At 46.7% G+C, this 22,771-nt stretch overlaps 1 protein-coding gene across 1 annotated transcript; it reads right to left on the bottom strand.

Moving 5' to 3' along the window:
• Positions 1–4,998: 4,998 nt before the first annotated feature.
• Positions 4,999–17,084, bottom strand: LOC119448747 (cullin-3). The gene is made up of 3 exons (XM_037711970.1): positions 17,035–17,084; positions 5,804–7,400; positions 4,999–5,754 (listed from the first exon to the last, which is right to left on the bottom strand). Exons 1-3 carry the CDS (start codon positions 17,082–17,084, stop codon positions 4,999–5,001), a joined length of 2,403 nt encoding a protein of 800 aa, XP_037567898.1.
• Positions 17,085–22,771: the final 5,687 nt, after the last annotated feature.

The following is a 22,771-nucleotide window of genomic DNA, read 5'->3' on the forward strand; positions in this document are numbered from 1 at the left end:
AAGAACTGTCCATGACATCGCACCGGGTGAACAGCGTCAAATGATGGCGTGCCTGAAAAAAAAAATGGGAAAGAAAGAGAGAGAGAGAAAAAAGAAGGATGACAAGAAACAAAGGAGCATACAGTGACATGGAGTCTGATGAGGATAAAAAAAAAAACAAGAAAAAAAAAACACATAGTGTGATGAGCACATGAGTGCGCGAAAACACCGCTAAGGCCGTCCCTACGAAGTGATTGAAAGAGGGAGTGAGACCAACCAGAGATGAACGCGTGGATAAAGAAAATACGCGAACGTGGCCGAAGTAATAGGTCTCGAATAGGTTGAAGGAAAGACGATTTGTATGTAGCTGTAGCGGCGAAAGAGAAGGACGAAAGATAGAAAAAAAAAGAAAGACAAGGCACTAACAAAACGTATATATACATATACCTATATAGCGATAGCATAAAAGGCTCGTGGCGCCTGGCGCACTAGACATCCCTCTTCAATGCATGTTTCTCTGCCCGCTCTCCAGCCTCTGCGCGGCCCCTTTCCGTCCTCCCCTCTCCCTCCGCAGTCCTTTTTCGTTGCGCCGCCCTGACTGCGGCACGATATACAGTCTATGACGCGCAAAAAGGATGCGATATCCCCTTATATATAGAATGGCAGCTCAATTTCGTTGCCGAGAATGTGTCTCCCACAGCAGCCACCGCGCGAGCCCGAAGGAAAAAAAAAAAGGAAATAAAAAAAAAATCACGACCACCCAAGGAGAAGATAACAGCGACACTATGAAGCCTGAATAAGATAGGAGAATCTTGGAGAGGAAAATGTCTCCGTTATAGGATAGGCATTCGTGGTGCGGGAGGAGAAATATAAAAAAAAAAACGAAAAAAGAAAAAACGATACGGCAGGATAGAGGAAAAGATAAAGAAAGGAAAACCAGCGCGAAGGAGGAGAGGAGGCAGGAGGGAGGAAAGTGATGAAAAATGGGAGGACACCGAAGCGGCTTTGGGAACGTATAAGCGCCCACGGTTCGCTGGGAAAAGCAGAGAGATCGAATCCTATCTCGGGCTGCAGCAGCAGCACGGGCGCCACAGATATACGCACTGCGCCTATACAGAGGACGCGATGCGGCGCTGTATCGATTCTGCGCTCTCTCGCGGTGGGCACGCGAGGACGCGATGCTGAAATCCAATGACGTTCCTGCGTGTAATCGCAGGATAGAAAAAAAAAAACACCAAGGAATAAGCAACCACGAAGAAGCCAGGCGTGCCCAGAGGCGGTATGCACGTGAAACCATGCGCTGAGGAAGGGAGAATACTGATCGAACACCTACAATGGTCGGTCTTAATCTCGACTGCAGTATAGACGCCCATATACCAATGGGTAAGCGCAATTCACTGGTACGGTGTTACGCGGCTAGCTGATTTAATAACGCGCCGATACATTGAGTCGGTGGCGAGACCACATGTACCTACCTATATTAAAGGGACTTACCTATATACAAGGGGACTTGCAAGACACGCGCAATGCCGGAGTGTTCGTGATGCAAGCCGTGTCGTTGAAAGAGATGGTCCCGATAACACCGCTTTGAGACATTTCTATCGACGCCATTGGATACATTGTATACTACGCATTACCTAGTATAACGTGTACATTGGCGCGAACTGTTACATAGCGACGTCGTCATGTAATATCTCTGGGACAGGGCGATGATAGTGCTACTATTGCTGTCTTCATTTGATGAAGAAACACGGTTGCCGTAATATGCCAAGCTTGTCGAGGTTTTAAGAAGATTTCCAAGCAGTACATGGCCGTTATTTCACTGCTATTACGAAAAGAACGACTTTGATTTTTGCTTAGCACCCCTTCCCCAATCCCACCTGTTTGTTTTTTTCTCTCGCAGTTATTTTTTCTCACTTGTCATGCTTGTTTATGTACTTTTTCAACATACTGCAATAGGTTAAAGTGCTATGATAAGTCCGCTTTATCGTCCTTCGTATTTCTTTATCCCACCACAATTTTCGTTCTGTATAGCTAGAGGACTGTGATCTAAAAACAGATGAATTTTCCACATTGCAAGTGCGAGAAAAAATCCAAGGACTAAATTTATTTAACTGATTAACGATATGCCTTTTTGCCCTGGACAATATTTGACGCTACTGAGGTCGCGGCGAAGAACACATCGCTGTGTGCAATCAGTTACTGCTTTCAGCACCCAAACCAATTACATTCAATAATAAAATTTCCCTCGAACCATCTTTGAATGGAATAGTTTACCCCTGATAACAGTAAGTAGCGCCGACACTATTTCTCAAATTAGATGTTGACTTCTTACTCTTAAGAGCCCTTGTATCGAACAGAGCGTTTTCGTGGATTCAACTTTACCCAAGTATTCCAGAATGTTCAATCACTCACCACTCAATTTCTATTCAGATGATGATGATGATGGTGATGATTGTGGTGATCATCACCATCAGCTCGGTTTCTCCAGCAGTGAGGTGGTTGATTCAAGTGGAAACTTTAGCTTGAGGGGCCCCTATCTAAATACACGGGGAAGGAGAAATCGCGTTTCCCGGCAACCATTGCACCGAATTTCATCAGGAAGGTCCCTTTAGAAACGGGGCTGTGACAAATTGTCGCCTAGCCTGCTCTTTATTCTAGCATTTTTTGTACAGGTACATCTTATTCGTTTTTCTCATCCTCAAAACATCTCTGTCTATACATCGTACCACTACTGATGCCTGTAACGGATCCGGTCGTATAATTATCTTCCCTGATTTTCCCCCACCAATACTCTAATCGTCTCTTGCTTATCTCGACTGCTAACCGGTTGACGCTTCCGTCCACTTTAAATCCAAGCGCTTCTGGAAGGCGTACGTTGCCTACAGGTCTCACTGGGTGAATCCCTTCTCTATGCCTTCGCATTCTATGTTCCGTGTGGTCTCCGAATTTTCGCTGCAGTATACGCATACCTCAGCTTGCTGCGAATATTTGCTCCGGCATGTTTTTGTCCAATTAGGCAACAAGCTCGAGCCTCAGATAGCAAGGCACTGTCCTTTGTGCTATCGTACAGATTTTTCCTTCCAATTTATTTCTTCTCATTCTTGTAAATCTTTATGGTCCTTTTTTTTGTTTCCACTAATTGCGTCCAATTCACTGTCTCCGTTTCTCTCACTTCCTTTTTTGATGACTCTTGGTTGTCTATTTGCACTTTCAATTATCCTGTCAGAACAGTTGATGGCAGCGCCGCCCTTCGACAGAATTGTTCACTGATCTTCACTTAGGTCCCACGGCAATTCTTAAAACCATAGCGTCTTTTTCAATCGACGGGCGGCGCTGTGCTCGACTCGGTTGAGGGGAGGAAGAGCTTCGTGTAAAGGATAGTTTAAGAATACGGGGGTTCGTTTATAATTCTCATAGTATACTTGCTTGCTTTTTAGCTTTGTATAAGTATTTCATTTTGATTTGCTATTTTCATTGTTATTAATTAGTGCATTTTCTACTTAATCAATGCTCTTCCGGCATGAGCCCTTTTCAAGCCTGCAGTATTGTTAAATAAATAAATAAATAAATAAATAAATAAATAAATAAATAAATAAATAAATAAATAAATAAATAAATAAATAAATAAATAAATAAATAAATAAATGAGGATAGGCGTTGGGTCGAGGCAACAGGAGCGAACCTTTGCTAATGGGAATGGTAGCTCACCTCCTCGAACTATTGGTCTCGACGTTTTACTTGCCCTTCTGTCTCGGCAACTACTTTATTTCCTTACTAATGCTGACTACTCATCTCCTACAACGTACTATATTATATATATAATATATATATATATATATATATATATATATATATATATATACATACACAATCCGGGCCGATCTACATGGTCTGGGAGGGAGGACAGTTAACGTCAGGACCCTACACCTCTGCTCGGAGGCTATCCGGATCACTAGGCGAGACATGTGGTCGAGGAAGCGGAGAAGAACGGGAACAGCTCGTACTTGGACAGCGAAATGAAATTACACGCATCACATGTCTCGTTGCACAGCATTTAATTGAAACGTTTCACGAAAGCTTCTCTTCACGTTGATTCCACCAAGCACGTCGGATCTGCCGTCATTTTGTCTCTCTCTTCATGCTATAAGGAAGTGTAGTTTATTACGCAGATTCGGCTCAATCAGTGAAAGACCTCCGTAATGATCGCCTTTCGCAGTTAAGTGTTGATGTTCCCGTGCACGGTGTGAATTTTCCGGATACCCCGTTTGCCTTCGACAGAACGCAGCCTGCGGCGATGTATTCATTACCGCGTTTACCGCTATGGAACGACGAACGTTTGTGTGAGACAAGCAAAATAATACTGCCAAACAGTTGGGCTGGAGCGCGAATAAGACGAGTGCAAGCGCAGCCCGCCGCTTTCCGCGTTGTTCTGTTCGGCAATCGAGTTATTTGCGAATTTGAATGTCACAGTACAAATTTATCTTTTGACGGGTACTCGCAACCTTTTTTTTTCTTTTCTCTTTTTTCGTGTGTAATATCCGCTATGCCGGATCTGAGAGGAGGAGGAGGAGGTCTAATTTAACTATCATTGCAAGCAAACGAAAGACGATACTAGGCCGAGTCGGTTAACGACGCTAACAGCAAGCGCGCCGTTACTTACGCTACGATACGCAAGAGTATAAACAGCTACGGAATCACGTGTATACGCGGCACGGTCGTCTAAATGTAAAGCAACATTGGCTTAACGCTATGTACTGTGTTGAGCCGTATGAGAAAAGCCGACTGGGCAGGCAGAGCGACTTGTAGTTGGTATACCGACGACAGAAACAGAATACCATAGAGAAGTGAATCTCGTTTTCGAAAATGGGTCTTTTCTTCAATTTTTTTTCTAGGAAGGAACGGATTTCCTTGCTAAGACGTGGCAGAAGGGCTGGAGTCACACTTTGCTCTCTATTCGTGGTACGAGTTGTTCCCGCTGAGCTGCGGCAAATGATAGCACATGTCACTGCTGTTGTTTTATGGCATGTAGACGTACACCACTGGGTCCTCGGTATCCCTCTCAAGATACTCTCTTTCTATAAGGGCATCGACCCTCTTCTTGAACGCAGCGGGAGTGGGAGTGTACCTGGCTTTCAGCACGTTCGTCACTTCGACGAGAAGGTCGTCGTGCGACAATGTTTTGCGTGCCTTCATTATCCTCACGATGGCCGCTTCCAGTTCATACCTTCGCTCTTCCTGCATGTTGCCCACGTTGCCCACGTTGCCCTCATTGCCCGCGTTACCATCGTTCTTTGGCGAGGAATCTTTTTTGCCCGACGTCGTCTGAATTTTGACCTTCTGCATACCGGACGTGAAGGCTTCGTTGACGGCGAAAATGTGGCCCTTGTCAATCTCCTTCGTGTTGGGTGTCTTGGTAAGCACTGGCTCGGAGGCGGTTGCCGCGTACAGCGAATGTAGGGCGCGAGTCAGGTTTGTTTCGGGGATGTCCGTCTCAGAGGCGATGTCCTCGTACGATATCTTGTCGCGGCCGTTGAACAGCATCAGCACGCACATCTGGTACGTCGACACCTGGATGGTGTAGGTACGCGGCTGGGGCTTGTCTGGCGTTTGCGACGAACATGGCTCGTTCTTCCACGGCCCGTAGAACACGGCGCTCATGTCTGCCCAGCCTAGTTGTGGTTGCAGGGTCAGTCGTCGGCCGTCGTGCCTCGCCAGGTAGAACCGCTTGAACGTCTCGAAAGCGCAGCGCGGTGCGGCGGGAATGTTGCTTTGCTGCGTGGCAGGCAAGCAGGGGCCAGAAGCCCGTCGTAAGCACGCGCACGTTCAGGTCGACTCCTTCCAAGTCCATTCCGCAAGAAGATATTACGGCCTTGAAATCCAGAATCATGTTATCGGAGAAATTAATGTCCTTGAACATGGCTTCCATCTTAGAGGTGAACATGCCGCCACACTCGTTCTTGAGCTTAGCGACCATGCTTCTCTCTGCGTCGATCGAGGCGCTTTTGTTGAGCAGCAGCCGCTTGGCCAGGTGCTGCTTGTAGTAGCGATCGAAAAGATCTTTCTCCTGCAAGAACCGAAACGTCGCGATAGCCGTGTCCAGCAACTGGTCAATCTCCGGCTCTGTCATGCCCTTAATTCCTTTTCGTAACATGTCGTCTACAAACTGAGACAGAAGCTCAGGTGACTTGCGGGTCAGGCCAAGTATATATTCAAAGTCGGCGGTGATCATCTGCTTGGCCAGCTGCTCATCGTTGAAAGAGTGCTTTAGAAAATGGTCAAAGCGATCTTTCAGCTCTATAACTTTCGGTATCAGGCTCACCGAGTCCCCGCTCTCGCTCACGATTGATTTTCCTACGTCGCGCAGGTACTTGCTCGTACAGTCAAGCAATGCCTTGAGGCCACCCTGCACGCATTTGAGGAGCCTAAATGTGCACGCCAGTTCCTCGGTCATCCCGTGCTTGAGCATATGCACAACTCCGGAGTCCTCCATCTCCAGGATGGCCTTTATGTACTTCCCAACGAGTTCGTTCTCTACTACCTGCACGACAGAAGCCACGGTCGAGTCATCCAGGCACTGCCTCGCCCGCTCCGACTCTTCGGTGATATGCTGCTGGATTTTGGCGATGTACTCGAGAACGTCCATCGTTTCGATATAATGATGGGCGCGTAAAGCGTAGAATTCCGCTGACTCTTTCAGAAACGGCTGCTCGAAAACTTCCTTGTAGACGGACCTCGAATCGAGTTCCAAGCTTACGAGCATTTCGCACGCCTCCTTCATGGAAAGCCTGTCGACTGGCTTACCTTCGCGCTCCGTCTTCACCAAGCCGAGCAGGCTTCCGCGGATGTGGTCCCGGACATCAGCGTTGCGCGCCACCTCGTCCCTGAAGAGCGAGACACCCAATTTGCTCACGCTGTCAACGTTGTTCTGAGGCACGTATATGCGGTCCATGTAGGTCACGACGTCGCCAATCATTGCCATGCTTGTCTGGTGGTCCTTCCAGGCCCGAATTAGCGTCTGCAGGAAGTCGTCGTCAACTTTAGCCAAGACTAGGGCACGTACTTTGGTGGTCAGGTGTTCCGTCACGGCTTCGCGCAGTCCGTGGTAGAGGAGCGCCCCTTCGTTCCGCATCACCATGGCGTGTGCGTGTCGGTACAGCTTATCGAAGCGCAGGCTGGTGCTTCGCTTCTCCTGTATCTCGCTGAAGGCTCTCCGCAGCTCCAGCCAGATGTCCTCGGTGCAGCATTCTTCCATCTGCGGCGGCGCACGTTGGAGGACACGCACGACCTTGGCATTTTTCTTGGCGGAGAGCCAGGCCATGGCGTCCAGCTGTCTTCTGGGCCCACTTCTCGCGCTAACCTTGTCGTCGTCTTTCTTCTGGGCCAGGGAACCGTTGCTGTTGTTGATGTCGATTCCTTTTCTGCTTGGGCAAAAAAAAAAAAAGAAAAGAGAAAAGAACGGAAGCTGCGGCAAGCTTGCGTCCAGCAAATAGCCATGTACTCTTACATCTAAGAAAAAAAGAATGTAGAAAAATAGGTGTTTCGTCCGAATTGCTAAGCCATGACAGAGATAGTGTAGGTGTTATTACGCTCAGTAAGAGTCCATGTATCGTAATGTACGAGTTGTCGCTGACATTCGAATTGACAAGCGAAGGACTAGTCGACCAATTTTTGAATTAAGCACGGCTTGACGCGCACGTCGATGAAACTTCGGATTTTGTCTTTATTGAAAAAATTCCGCAGTGACGCTTAAGAGTGCTTACGCGTGGGAGTGCGAAAGCACTATAATACCGTTTGTAGACCTCGGAACGTCATGACACCCGCCGCAGTGGCTCAGTCACCTAAGGCGTTGCGCTACTGAGCACGAGATCGCGGGATCGAATCCCGGCCGCGGCGGCCGCGTTTCGATGGAGACGAAATGCAAAAACGCCCCTGCGCTTGCGTTGTAGTGCACGTTAAAGAACCTCAGGTGGTCAAAACTAATCCGGAGTCCTCCACTACGGCGTGCCTCATAATCATAACTGGTTTTGGCACGTAAAACCCCAGAAAGTAGGAGAAGGAACGTTATGAACGCGCTCATTTTATACATTCAAGACGTGACGCCATCTCCTCCCCATTGTCTCCGTCACGTGTCCAGTGACACACGCACTATAGGCCACATCTTTAGTCAGCGATATGGGTAAGACGTGACGTGTGTAATCACACGCGCACTAGGCACACCTTTAATAATCCAGAACCGCGAAGCCGCCGTGGCGTCGGGGATGCGTGTTCCTCTCGCACCCCGGTTTCGATTCCCACCCAGACCAAAATGTACCAAATTTTCTTTTCAAAGTTAGTTTACATTGTTTACAGGAACCGACCTGAGAAATGTGACGTAAATCCGAGCATTTTCTGACGTGTTTTTACTCTTTGCGGCGTCGGCCATATTTGGTATCATCTTTCGGTCACGCCGACGCTGACGGATTTTCGCGTAAAGGGGCATATAATGCTATCGCATTAAAGAATGCACCGATTGCCTTAAGCATTGCCTATACGGGGGCCTTTGTTGTTCTTGTCTTCGTGAGCAGTTCCCAAGGAGTATCGATGGCCTGGTCCGTCTTAATCCTAGACGAATACGGCGAGCTTCGCCCACAATAGGGAAACACCTTCCTGGTTGTAATGTGGCGAGGTTCAATCCAACCTCGAGGCATTCTGTCAGTGATGCGCTCGCGGATTGCCTCGTGTCGAGAACAATTCGACTTCACATGTATTGCAGTCACTTGTTGCTGGCATGTTGTGCACATCCCTAGGTTTGGCTCGTGACAAACGTTGTATTTGTGGCCAGTCTTCTCGCAAGCACTTGGGTTCCTCGTGCCAGTTGCCTCGACATTTCCGGGAAAGGAACATCGCACTGCGATTCCCTCTCCTCTCTTGCTCTGCAAAGCGCAGGTTGGAGGGTGGCTTTAGTATATATCGGTGGGTGAAGATGGGCTGGGTACGGCATATGCTGTGTTCTTGGGGTAGCCCGTCGCTCGCTGTCGACCCATTCATTACCTATTACTCCGACATGTGCCGGTACTCGCTTTACTCGGAGTTCTTCGGATGACCCATCGCCTTCTTCGGGCGATCCATTGCAAAGGACTGAGAGAAAACCACCACAGAGAGACCCATGTTATACAACGTAATACCCCTGACACACGGACAAAATTGAAGTACTTTGCAGGAAACCACTTTTGTTACTCCGAAGGACCCTTTGCAGAAAGGTTTTGCGCCGATGACACACGGCACCGCACTAACTCCTTTAGGTGGTTCCTCAGATAAACACCGAAAAAAAAAAAAAAAAACACGCGTTGCGTGTTCAAGCAGCAAGAGAGAAAAAATTCACAAAAAGCTGCCAATGTAGATTACATTATTGATTGTAGAACCCAAAAACATTTTCCCCCCATTTTTGATGGCTTATAATGCGCATATTCGGAATTCAACAAGGCGGCGCTATAGCGACGTGGTGCGAGCGTCTGAGAGTATAGCTAGGGTAAATTTTTACTGTTTGACAAATTACATTACCGCTAAAGATTAACAGATTTTCCAAGGCAAAAAAAATACTTACGGGGCACTGTATATATGTAACACGTTTTCGTTTATTGATGAGTTGTGCACGCTGTATGCGAGAGTACGCCTTTCCGCTTGAACAGTATAGATGCCCGATCTTCTTTCCCGCAGAGGAACTTTGCCGGCAGGGAGATACTCCTTTGTCGTGTGTCACTGCGCTTGAACGCCTTTCCGGTAGATGTCCCCTTACCCAAAGGACTTTTAGGGAGCCTACATGCAAGCGCCGTTTTAAAACAGCGCTTGCATGTAGGCTCCCTAGGCTCCCTAAGGACTTTAGAGTGCTCGTGTGTCAGGGGTATACAAAACGCGTATCTTTCTCATTGGTAGAATCGGTTGCGACGCGCATCGTGACGCGCTGGAATCACGATGCGCGTCGTCATCATCAGCTATAGCTTATCTTATAAGCTATAGCCAGGCGCGTCACACAGCAGCAATTCACTCATACAAAAATGCCCGCGCGCATCTTATAGCTTAATCATCAGCTATAAGATGCGCGCGGGCATTTTTATATAAGTGAATTGTTGCTGTGTGACGCGCCTGCATGGCGTGTAGCGTAAGAGATACTTTTAATGCGTTCGCATTCTTATAGGGTATTTCACGCATTTTCCGGCGGCTGACTGTCTATGTAGCTATCTATGTCTCTAAAGGTATTCCAGCCTACATGGATCATTGGGCAGTCCATGTTCGAACGGGCAGTGCAGTGGGCTGAGGTAAGAGGGTTCGAAAACATTAACCACGGTCGGGCCAACTTGGGTGGCTGAGTATGTGGCAATGTGTATATATATGCAGCTCTTCGCTATATATATATATATATATATATATATATATATATATATATATATATATATATATATATATATAACTTTCCTGGAATACACACATAGATATTGTTGCAGCCAATGCCTTAAGGAAATTGTTCTTCTTAAGGTGTATACGCTCAAGTTAGCTACCCCTCAAGTGCGAATTCTTGCCTACGAATCCATTATCCGTCCTATGTTAGAGTATGCCGTAGTAATTTGGGACCCTTTCACTAAATCCAACATTGAAAAGTTAGAAAGAATACAGAAAAAGGCTCTAAGATTCATTTACAACTCATATGGTCGCAGCTCTATTAGTGAATTAATAAAAAAGGATATTTTCCTACCAGTTACTGATAGAAACAGGGCTTGTAGACTCAAGTTCCGTTATCAATTGGTAAATGGTTATTACAGAATTAACACATCACATATACTGACTTCATATACAGGATACGCAACTAGAAACCGACATTCACAAGCAATTATGCCTTTAAAACAGTGTCAATTCTTTCAAATATTCTTTTTTTCCTCGTACAATAAACGATTGGAATAACCTCTCCAACGAAGCTGTAACCCAAAAATCTTTGGTGTCCTTTGAAGAGCGTTTATTTTAAATGTGCGTGTCCTTGTAATTCTAACTTGTTATTGTATGTTCTCTCTTTTTTTCTCCTAAATGTATGTTTCCTACAAAATGTACCACTCTGCTGTGGTCTACTAGACCGCAGTATTAATAAATAAATAAATAAATAAATAAATAAAGAAAGAAACACACACACACACACACACACACACACACATATATATATATATATATATATATAGATGCGGGACAGGGTATGTACCGCGTGTGAGCTCCCGAAATAGGCCACTCCACCGATACTGCAGCAACGGATACTGCATCGACTGGACAGTGCTGTGACTGGTCTCTTGAGCGCTTGTTAAAATGATTGGCTGACACGGCGCACTGCAGCTTATTTAAAAACCAGCCCCCACGTGAAAGAGTACATAAACCATGCCGATGGGAAGATGCGATAGGGGTGATAGGAAGAAAGGAGCCGTGTGTCTCCGTTTCTCCGCCGACTTGAAGCGCTTCCCTGTACAAACGATTACGACTTGGACTCTAAAGGCACACAAGTTAGGAACAATGGCTTTACTGCGCCTTACCGCCGTTAACCTGTGAGAAGTTCCCGAAGATTGTCATATCAGAAGTGCCCCCCCCCCCCCTCCAATCTTACATCTTGTGCATATCTGACTAAAGTTTCCTTCTTCTTCTTCATCCTATATATTGCTTGAACGGTGATTGGTCACACGAATCTGCGAATGTTTGCTCCAACCAATAGCGCGCGAAACGGTGGAAGACTTGAGCATATACTGTTGCGCCAGATATGACGTCACTGCTTCGCGTTATATTCGAAACTGAAGCTTTGTTTTTCTATACCGACGGCCGTATGGTTAGGCACTGGCAGCAATACTATATAGTTCGTTCGACCTGCTCACGCGTTGTTTGTCAATGCACGCTTCAAGAAGTGATCAATTTGCCCCTTCTCAGTCTCCACCTGCATACCATTTCGCTCGTAATAAATGTATCTCTTTCTTTTGCTCGGTGACCTCAGCTCGAAAATTCGCACACCTCGGAAGTAAACAATCTGAACAATCCTGCAGATCGGGCGCATTGCAATCCGGGCATTTTTTTTTGCCGTTACTGAGTCACGATATTGTTTTGCCGTCGCGCCTAACACACGCGGAAACGAGGTCCTTATAAACAACACCGCCCTTGCCAAACGTTTCTGTCTGCGCTCAAAGAAAATGAGGTTTACGTGGAACGAGCTTTCAGCACGGTAAATCGATAGTGTACCTATACATGGGGGGGGGGGGGGGGGGGGTGCCTGTTTAAGCAGCGGGAATAAAAGTCGTGTTTCTGACCGTTGTCCTCGCTTGCCATATTCGGGGGTGAGGGGTGGACGAGCAGCAGCTACAGGCGCACCGATTTATTGCTCGAAGGAGAAAAAAAATTTACAAAAAAAAAAAAATAGGAAGCTGCTTGGTCGATGCACAAACCCATTTTGCAGTCGCGACCAGAACCCCGTTCGCTGGCGGTATGTCGCGTGCAGGGATTATACCCCGGCGGGCGGGCTTCTCTGTGGACGAGCTCAGCGCACGACACGCACCATTTTCTGTGTGCACTGACGTTTTTGGCTGGATTTTGATGTCATCGAGAGAGTCCCGCGCTTTTCTTTTCTTTTTTTTTTAGCTTACGATCGAAGGTTTTGCCAAGAAGTTGCGCTCCGCACCTTATATGCCTGTTGACTTTGATGTGTTTCCCTTTTATACGCTCTCCCGGAAATATTATGTTTTGATGTATAGGGGATCGGTTCAAGCCTTGTGCTGCTCGTAGATTTAGAGTTTCACTCTGCCTTTAGAGAATGCGCTCGCTACAAAACCAAAGGAACGCCGCAAATGTTCACTGTTTCTTTCAGGTTTGGATGCATAATTCTTTCCTCGGGAAATGCACCTATATGACTAAATGGATGACCGTTCGGGGCACGGGCGCGGGAACTAACCGCACGGCGAGAGAGAAAGAGAGAAAGGGTGAGAGAGAACGATCGCGAACCTTTGCTTGTTTTAGCTTTCTTACCCCCCCCCCCCCCCCCCCCCCCCCCTCTAGAAGCTTACGCCCAAGCTTATGAGAATAAGACCCGACAAAATGCGGATCGGAGATTGAAAAAAAAAAAAAAAAAGGAACGAAGAAGATTGAGAATGCGTGGCGTCATGTGTAGCGGAAGAGGATGCGGTCAGGTCTCTTTTCTTCCTCCTTCGAGCGGTGACCTATTCGAAATTCAATTTCCTCTCAGACGCCGCATCGTCGCATCGTGCGCACGTGATCCGGGCGCGACGGGTCAAATAATCTGACCAATGGCGTGCGTCTATTCCTCGACAATGAAGTATAGTGCGTATATGCTGTGGCGAGATCTTGGAAGGGGAGAAAAGACATTCATGATATGTATTCGCATGCCATATTTTTTTTCTTTTTCGCCCGTAGAAAGTAACTTGGCTCAGTTCAGTTTATTCGTTTATTTATAATAATAATAATAATAATAATAATAATAATAATAATAATAATAATAATAATAATAATAATAATAATAATAATAATAATAATAATAATAATAATAATAATAATAATAATAATAATAATAATAATAATCATTTATTTGAGAGTGCGACACACATCTGGATCCTTGGTTACATGTGCGCTCGAATCCATTCCGAGACGAAAAATGAGAAAAAACAATACAAATAGACACCAAGTTAGGACATATTCGCATTAACGAAGTTAGTACAACTGAATACAAATTTATAGAATGTACATATTTATCACGAAAATTCTGCGGCGGGTATTCGATTGCTATTTCCGGATCTACGTTGTCCGCGGGAAAGCTCTGAATGGCGCAGTAGGAAATACAAAGTTCAAATTCACGTGATTCCGAAATCACAGAACTGAAGATATATTGACCGAGCGAAATGAAGGAGCAAACGCTGTTGCATTAAATGACCTGTACATACGGGACGCTGACGCTCTTCACCAACTTCGCTCCAGATCGGGCCACGATCAAGGAATTATTGTCTGATTTTCCCGGAAATCTCTTCGCAATTCATGACTTTCCAAGCGCAAAGTTCTGAGCGCGAATAAGTGAGCTCTCACAATTACTAAAAAAGATAAGCAAAACAAAAAACAGGGACCTACTTCGGGGAACAAACAAATGGGACTCTGAAATTGATCAGAGATTGGACCTCAAAAAATATTTTGCTGCTCAGTGCTTCTAAAACAAAACCTTCATGTTTCATCAAGTAATAGACAGCGCCAGAATATACACAGGACCAAACGACGAGTAACGAGACAGACACAGGGCGCCGTTACTCGTCGTTTGGTCCTGTGTATATTCTGGCGCTGTCTATTACTTGATGATGAAGAACCAACTAGCCCAAAAACACGTCCTTACCAGTTCATGTTTCAGCCACGCACTAAGGTCTTCGAACCTCGCAACCTTTCACTTAGTCATACTGAAGTAGAATTTGATTGACAGATCTAGCCATTTTTTTTTGTAAACATGGCTTGGGTGAAACCTACTAGATACATAATGGAGCCGTTATTCCGTACCACTGGTCTGTTGCGCCGACACTATACTATATAAACTCTTTGTCGCCCGATTGGTATGTTACTGATGATGATGTGGATAGTGGCGTGTACCGTGACGGGCCAAAGTGCCTGAAATACCAGCTTGGAGTGACGATTGTGTTGTGGCCACAACAAGAGGAAAATTAGTGATGATGATAATGGAAGAAGACCACGTGCTACGGACAAGGAAGCGGTGTGCAGAGCGCGCAGAGCGTGAGAGCGAGCGGAAGGGGTGCCCCAGGGGGCTGTTCTGTCTCCTGTCCTATTTAACCTGTTGATGAGTTCAATTCCACTGCGCCGGGAAGTTCATCTCTATGTCTATGCAGACGACATCGCATTTTTCGCGACAACAAGAGACATCATTCCTCCTTTACATGTCCTTGCAAACGAACCTATGTATTCTAGGGAAGTGGCTTCACACCCTTCACCTGTCACTAAACGTAAACCAAAGTGCAGTCCTTGTCTTTCCGCTTTCCGGGCCGATACATTTATCATTAGTATATGATCAGAGAACCATCCCACAGGTAGAGTCGCTTAAGTACCTCGATATCACATATGATGAAAAACTTAATTGGCGTTCTCACATAGAAAATGTTAGGGACACGAGCTGTAGGTTTATTACGTAGAATCAGTAACCATCGTTCTGGTATGTGAAGTGACACAACAATTGTGATCTACCGTATGTATGTACGACCGATTCCAGAATTTGGCTGTGTTTTGTTTTCCGGAAGTGCAAAATATGAAATAAGACCACTTGTTCTTTTAGAAAGAGAAGCTCTTCGATTATGTTTAAGTCTGCCTAATTTCGTTGCTAATAACGTGTTATACCAGGAAGCGCGATTACCTTCTCTCCACACGAGATTCCGCATGCTTACGGTTCAATCCTACGTAAGGTCTTATGAATCTGCTCTTATACGCACAGAATATATATTTATTAGTGAACCAAATTCATTTTTTTGAGAACACGTGGCCACGGTTACATACCCCACAGGTTGTATTTGTGCAGTCACAATTAGCACCTTTAAATGTTCGCATTAGGAAAATCATTCCGTTTGATTGGTCCACATTGTTCCTTAAAATAGAATTTGCAGACATTTTCCCCAATAGCTCAAAACTACTGCCACCAACATATTTAAATGCCCTTTTGCAAGACTATTTGGCTCATTTCCCAATAAATGTAATAGCGACTGATGCTTCCTCGTGTGAAGAGAAGGCAGGCATGGGAATTTACTCACCATCCCTCGATTGGTCTTTTTCACTTCGCCTGCCAGATTACACATCAGTTTTTCTGGCCGAACTTCTGGCAATAGTTCTTGCATAGCGAAAGTTACCGCTAAATGTTAGAAAAGTTGTTATCGTCACAGATTATCTTTCTGTATACGCAGCGCGCTTAACGCGTCTACAAATTCGACAGCTTTGAACACGTTTTATGCATTAGCTCGACCCCACTTAAGGTTAGTTCATTTAGTATGGGTACCAGGCCACCGAGGCATCCAACTTAATGAAATAGCTGATTCTTTAGCACGCGCTTCTTTAAAAGGTCCGGCGTTATCTGTGCTGCCGGCAACTGCGCATATCACTGCAGCCAGATATGGGCAGTTCTCTTTGACCGAAGACAAGAAAAGCCTCGCATTAGCAAAATCTACAGATTTTATACATCTAAATTATTCTTGGGACCAACAATGGTGTCCTAACCGGCAATTCGAACTAACATTTACAAGGCTGCATTGCCGTATTCCGCAACTAAATTTTTACTTGCACAGATGTGGTGTGGCGGCATCCCCATTATGCTACCTCTGCAATGAACCAGAATCCATCGATAACTTTTTATTATCGTGTCGGTGGTTTTCTAATAATCGACAACGATGTTTGGAAATCCCACTTCGCAATTTAGGACTGCCATTAAGCAGTTCAGTTATACTCTCACTTGGAGCCACGGTGCTAGGATATAGCCACGGGAATGTTTTCTGAGCCATGTATAATTGTCTTTGTGACACAAAAAGATTGCCTTATTAATATTTTCCCATTTTTCCATGATTGATTTATTTGTCCTTCAATAAATTATAGATTTAGCAAATTCAAAAAGTAATGTCACAAAATCACAATTATATTATTATTACTATTACTATTCAAAATTTACGTCTATCCTTTACTGTATTTAAGTTATTATTAAATTCATATTACTATTGCTATCTAGGCAAGGCTGACTAGCTTAGTATAGACTACTTAATTCTTTTATTATCGGTTTGTTTCCCATCTTCAATTATTCATTTATTTTCATTTAATTTTTATTACTTATTTATTTCTAAACTAATTTATTTTAAATTTCGATCATAATACCACCCGGTTCGTGGCCTATCCCCCACAGTGGGTTGTGCCATTGATTGAGGCACCATCATCATCGTCATCATCATCGGAAGTCTGGAACGGCAGCTCGCAGAATGGCGGTTCAAGGCTTGGGTACTTGCGACCGGTGTCCTGCTATCTGCAGACCTGGTCTTAGATCCCGCTCGTGGCTGGGCTCCCCTGCGCACCAGCGGCATGCTGCTATAGCGGCCTGGTGCAGTGCTTCGTGATGGGAACCGGGGCGCCTGAGCTACCTGTCTGCCGACCGAGCCGATGTGATAGCAGCCGAGGCGTTACAGGCCAGGCGTTACTGGCCAGTTATAGCAGTGGCCTGGTGTTCTGCCGGCCTGCCATTTCCCCTGCTTTCACGTAGCGAAAAGGTGCGGGGTGGTGATGTCGTCGTAAGACGTGGCCGTCACAAGCAATACACCAGCTGTCCTCAAGTGTCAGACAACGCAGCGGCGCATTACGCAACGACAACCGTCATGGGCACCGCTATGACGACGCACACCGGCGAGTCGTGATGCATGAGTGCTAGGCACGTCCTTATATAGGACAAACGTCTTCAGAACTCTATCTGCGTGCATGTTAATCGTCTGTATTGCGTTAGCATGTCTTGCAAGTCTCCCGTCTGCCGTGTCGTTATTGAAAGGATCCTGGGCACAAAGGTAACAGCAAGTTTTTTTCTGTCACAGATACCCTGTAATTCACTATTTTCTTCTACAATAAACTGTGCTGCGCACGCGTGGGTGTCAACCACATCCGAAAGTATAAGAAAACCTATTCTGATGCAAAGAAGTACATCTCTACAGGTGCGGACGAAAGTAACTGGAACACGGGAGCTGTGGCCGTACTGGGTCCCAATGCCATCTAGCAGCCCCAAGGAGGAGCAGAAAATTGTATTACGCATGCGCCCTGGCCGGTTATCATAGAAGCGCAATCCCAATGCCCGCTAGCATCCTTGAGTCTGCTAGACGATGCTGCTAGAGAGGTGCACGTTAAAGAACCCCAGGTGGTCCAAATTTCCGGTGTCCCCCACTACGGCGTGTCTCATAATCAGATCGTGGTTTTGGCACGTAAAACCCAATAATCCTTGAGTCTGCTAGAGCGCACTGAGATACAGCTCGGCCACAGCTGCCGTGTTCCAATTACTTTTGTCCTAACATTACGTATCATAAGCAAAATGCCCTATCTCTTTCGCACTAAACATCTTCCAGTGTAACATTGTTTGAGCCAACTATTTATCTGTATAGATCTTGTCTCTAACTGCACTGAAGAAAACAAACGAAATAACTAATTTAGCTGGCCTGGAAAACAGTTTATTCATATATTCGACACGTAAGCCCGAAATTTCGAAAATCGACTGGTGTTACATCAATTATGGTTCCACATATATTAAGATATAGACTAACAGTGATATAAAATAAATTCTTTTTTTTGTTTTAATACTGGCCCGGGGTCTCTGATTCACCGGGACGAAACCGTTTCCTTTCTACAGCGCGTCGTTCTGCGCAGTTCGGTCAAAGTGTTCAGCCATGGCGGCGGCCACGTTCAGCCCATTTCCTACCTTATAACGGTCGATCGCAGTATATATAGAAGGCGAATGGGGAGTTGCGGTTGGGGAACTCGGCTTGAATATGTATAAACACTGGTCCAATTCTCCCCACTCATTATTTTACGTTGTAGAAAAATCGTTCAAAATTTTTGCGATCGCATGAACATGTTCAGATCAGTCCATAGCACATAACTGGCAGTAAAAAATAAAACCAAAAAGATGAGCACACCTCCAAACAGAGGGAAAAAATATACTCCCGTTAGCGCAAGTCACAAGTCACGCACAAGCACACAAGTGGTGTCACCACGAGCGCAAGACAGCCCGTAAAATTATTTGCAAGAATAAACTCTACGTGTGTATTACTGATATTTTTTCCCTTCTTTTTGGCATAAATGCAATCACACACGTATACGACGACACAGGGGCAGTGAGTTCGCGTCTGTGGCAAGCCAGAGCCGACCGCGTGGCGCTCGAAGCGTCGGGAACGGGAACGAGCGCACCCGGGAACCGGCGCGTGTGCGCTTGACATGAACGCTCGTTAGTCGCGGGCTTCGCGGCGAGCGCCGCGCGCGATTGAAAAGCTGGCTCGCCGCAGGGGGGCTGGACCGTCGGCCGAGTCGCTGCTGTGTATACACCGCAGCGCATTGGATCCACCGCTCCGTGAGGCATAGACCCGCGTGCTGCAACCAACTATAACCTGCCCCCTCCCCCGATCGTTTCACCCTCAACCCCTGCGCGCCGTCCTTAAACTCGCAGCTTGCCCATCTTCCATCCGCAAGACCTCCCATCAAAACGCATCCGCCGACGGCAGCTTACTTTGAAGGCATGTGACGCAGCTTCCAACTTGGTATTACAGCGGTAGCTGTTATGGACTCCTTCGGCTCTCGATATGCCGACCCATGCGCGCCGTCGACAAAAGAAAACGAATAAAAAAGAATAAAAGTAGCCATATCGTAATGGTAGAAGAAGCCGGAGGCCACAGCCGTACACTAGAGCGTGCACTGGAATGATACAGTGCCTTGGCCACGCGTTGCTCGAGTTTGTCAGCCCTTGGAACTGAATAGTCGTGCCGTCTTCGTTGCAGGGTCAGTTACACCGGCGTCGGTTGCCTTTGAGTGGCCTTCTGCAATTTCGTTTTTTTTTTTCTTGTCGAGGCCACATCTGGAACGATCGACCGTTACAGTTTCGAGTACGCGTGCGGTGCGATATCGCGATACATGGGTGATTTGTGCAAACTTTCTTTTTGTTGTCGTTGTTGAGCGTACTGTACATTCATCCGAGATAGGAGAAGGCCCAGTGCCGTTCTCAGCGACGACGTCACACAAAGTTACACCGACGACAAATGAGGACACCGGCTGGCGAGCTGCCACATTAATCACGCTTACGATTTCTTCGCGCCATATACTTGAAGATGGGCAGGTCGGTAAACTTGTGTGACGTTGCGTTTCCGAGCGCGCAGGCTTCGTGTTGTTTATCGGGGCATTCGTACGAGCCCAGCAAGTGTGGGTGGATTCGATTTCTCAGGCTAAATTTGCCTTTGGGGCTCGTGTGTACGCTGACGGGCCGGGACGTGGAAGTACTGGTTTAGACTGAGTCAACCTGTATGCCTAAGCACGGCGTAGGCTGACTCCACCTGCCCTTCTTCGCAGTGCGGTTGTAAACGCTGCCCGGTATAGATCGTGTCGGTGTCCCATTTCCAGCAAAGAAGAAAACTGTTGGTAAGGCTCTGCAGCGTCACTTCGACGGAAGGTGCTCCGGTGATTTCGGCCCGTTAGAAAAGAGTTGATAAAGGCGCGATCAAGTCAGGTTGTGTCACTACCCTATCCGATCACATGAAGCCGATCACATGTGGGCGCGGCTCCATGCTGCGACAAGTGGTCTTTTCGTGCACTTTCGTTTGCCGCTTCCTTACTCTTTTTTGCTACGCTTCAATAAATTTGAACAGTTAATTTCTCCTATGCTTTCATTAGCGTCATCGTCTATTGGTTTCCTGGGGTTGTACTTAACAAAAAATTGCCCTCGGTTTTCCTTAATCTCCTAACCATATCCAATGTTGCTACAAGCGCAGAACAGTGGGATATTTTGTGAGTCTCTTCATGCAGTAATTAATACAACGTTTTGAAGTTTACTGCGTTGTCCTATGCACTTCTAAGAGTGTTACCAGTGCTTCTGGGGATATGGACTTGTACAAGTATGTGTGCTGTTCCTCTGCAAGAAAAATTTGGGAGGGGGGCTGTAAATAGGCTTGAGCATAGTAATTGTCGAGTCTCCTCTGCTAGACAGCACGCGTTGGTAGGAAAGATAAAATATAAAATAATAAATTTTGCGATAATGTTATTGCATAGCATGTTGGTGTAGTCCTGCTTGAGGAACTGCCTGCTAGCTCTCCGTGTATTCTCGAAAACCACAGAGATGTCGTGCGCCCTCGGGCATTCATCACAGGCGGCATCATTTCACGTTGCGGGCAATGCAAAAATTTTAATCACAATGCGTCAAATACAACCAAGAAAGCAAATTATGGTTTGTGTAGGTAAAATCGAAACAAAAGCCCGATGATTACCTTATTAATTCTAGTTGATAAGCAGAATTTACCTGAACTTCCCCACTCCTTTTGCGCTAAGCGATTGAGATCTTGAACACACGTTATAGGCTAGTTTCTACGCATCAAGGAAATAGAAAAAAATTTGTCGCAGTTTCACCCGAGAGGCGAAGCACCAATTGCGATAGCAAATTAGTAGAGAGCTATATGGAGTAAGGATAGTAGTTTTATCAGCTGTATAAACTTGGACATGCAGCAGCACCAGCAACGCGCAGAACTGTTGTTGACGCCGTCGGCGTTTTGCCCGCGTTCGCACCGAACGCGCGCGGCGTTTTTATATAAATACGCATTTAGTGCCGCAGCTAAACGTCGCCTCCCCTCCCTCCCTCCCGTCCCCCCACAGCCTTTCGCGCGACGGAAAAAGTTGCGTTTGCTCTCTATATATGGAAAGGAGGAAAGAGACGATTAATTCTGCAGCCCTTCAGGGAGCACGGCGCAGAACGCGCGTTTGCTCTCCGACGTGCGTTCGCTCCCCGTGAAAGCACGCGTCCCTCGCGTCCTTTCACTCGCACATACAGCGTTCGGAGCGCGGCGACGATTTCATCGCCGTTGACGTCATACGGAACCTCACGGCGACGGCGACGACGACGGCGACGCCGACGGCAGAAATCTGCTTTGAAGTGTCCATATAATTGCTATCGTAATAAAAAGGATTATATTGCATTTCAAACGTTCTCGTTGATGAAGCTACGCAACGCTCTTTGGAGCTTTGTCACGCAGCATAAGGGACGCTAAAGAAGAAATAAATGTATGTGACGAAAGAACACTAAAAAAAGAAAAAGAAACGCTGCGCTTTCTGTGCTTCTGCAGCAAATTACACGCTTAATCCGACGACGAGAGAGCTTCAGAAACCGCAACTTCGTTGGCGGATGTCGCAACCCGGGGTTCTGAGAACCGGCAGTTCAGCGCCGGCACTCGCAGAGCCCTCTGCATCACAATCGGCGACTCGAGGTACAACGATGAGGAGGGGCCCGGAAAACGGCTGCGGGAGGCTATAGAGAAGGCGCGCAATTCGCTTCGGTTAGGCTCTTCAGAGCGAATCTGCTCAGCGCGGGTAGATACATACGAGCGAAGAAGCCAAGGGAGAGAGGAGCTGGACCACTGCAGCTCAGGCCGAGAGCGCGCTTCTCCGCAGCAGTGTCGTGCAATGCGGGGAAGAGAGGAGAGTCGATCGGGAGTCTATTGATTTATGGCCGGGCACCTGGGCTCGTCACGAACGGCGCTCTGTTTACGCGCGTCGCCAACAGGTGTCTCCTCCTTGCCGGCGCTAGTTTATATCCTGTCCGTGGTCGCCGCCAATCGGATTAGTGCAGACGGTGGCAGTAGTACAGCGGTTCCTTACCCGCCGCCCCTTCACCGTCCCCACCTCAGCGTGAGCAGCGAGCGAAGCGGTGCGCTTTCTCCCGGGGCCACGCTCCATTGGACGCCGGCTCGTCGAGAGAGGATGTGCAGTGATCGAGTGTCGTGGAGTGGAAGTCGTGCCGAGATTAGGAGGGGCCGGGCGACGCGCGTGGCGCGGTCATCTAGCGCTGTGATCACCGGTTGGGAGCGAGCGGCGTAAAGCTAACATGAGACAGGGTCCCGCTAGAAAGGCGGCGATTAAGGAGTCCAAGATCCTTCGAACTACGCAGCGTGACGGCGGTAAACGCAATTGCGTCTCATCGAAAAATGGGACGGGATAAGACAAATTGTGCTAGATGTTCTTTATTATTACTATTATTATTTTGTTG

The sequence above is a fragment of the Dermacentor silvarum genome, chromosome 4 (genome assembly GCF_013339745.2).
Source record: "Dermacentor silvarum isolate Dsil-2018 chromosome 4, BIME_Dsil_1.4, whole genome shotgun sequence".
NCBI classification, from domain to species: domain Eukaryota; kingdom Metazoa; phylum Arthropoda; class Arachnida; order Ixodida; family Ixodidae; genus Dermacentor; species Dermacentor silvarum.

Coding starts and splice junctions, on each gene's coding strand:
- LOC119448747 (XM_037711970.1), bottom strand. CDS start 17,084: ATGCCGCTGGTGCGCAGGGGAGCCCAGCCACGAGCGGGATCTAAGACC. Junction 7,401..17,034: donor CGAGCGGGATCTAAGACCAG/GTCTGCAGATAG, acceptor TTGCCCAAGCAG/AAAAGGAATCGACATCAACA. Junction 5,755..5,803: donor TGGAAGGAGTCGACCTGAAC/GTGCGCGTGCTT, acceptor CCTGCCACGCAG/CAAAGCAACATTCCCGCCGC.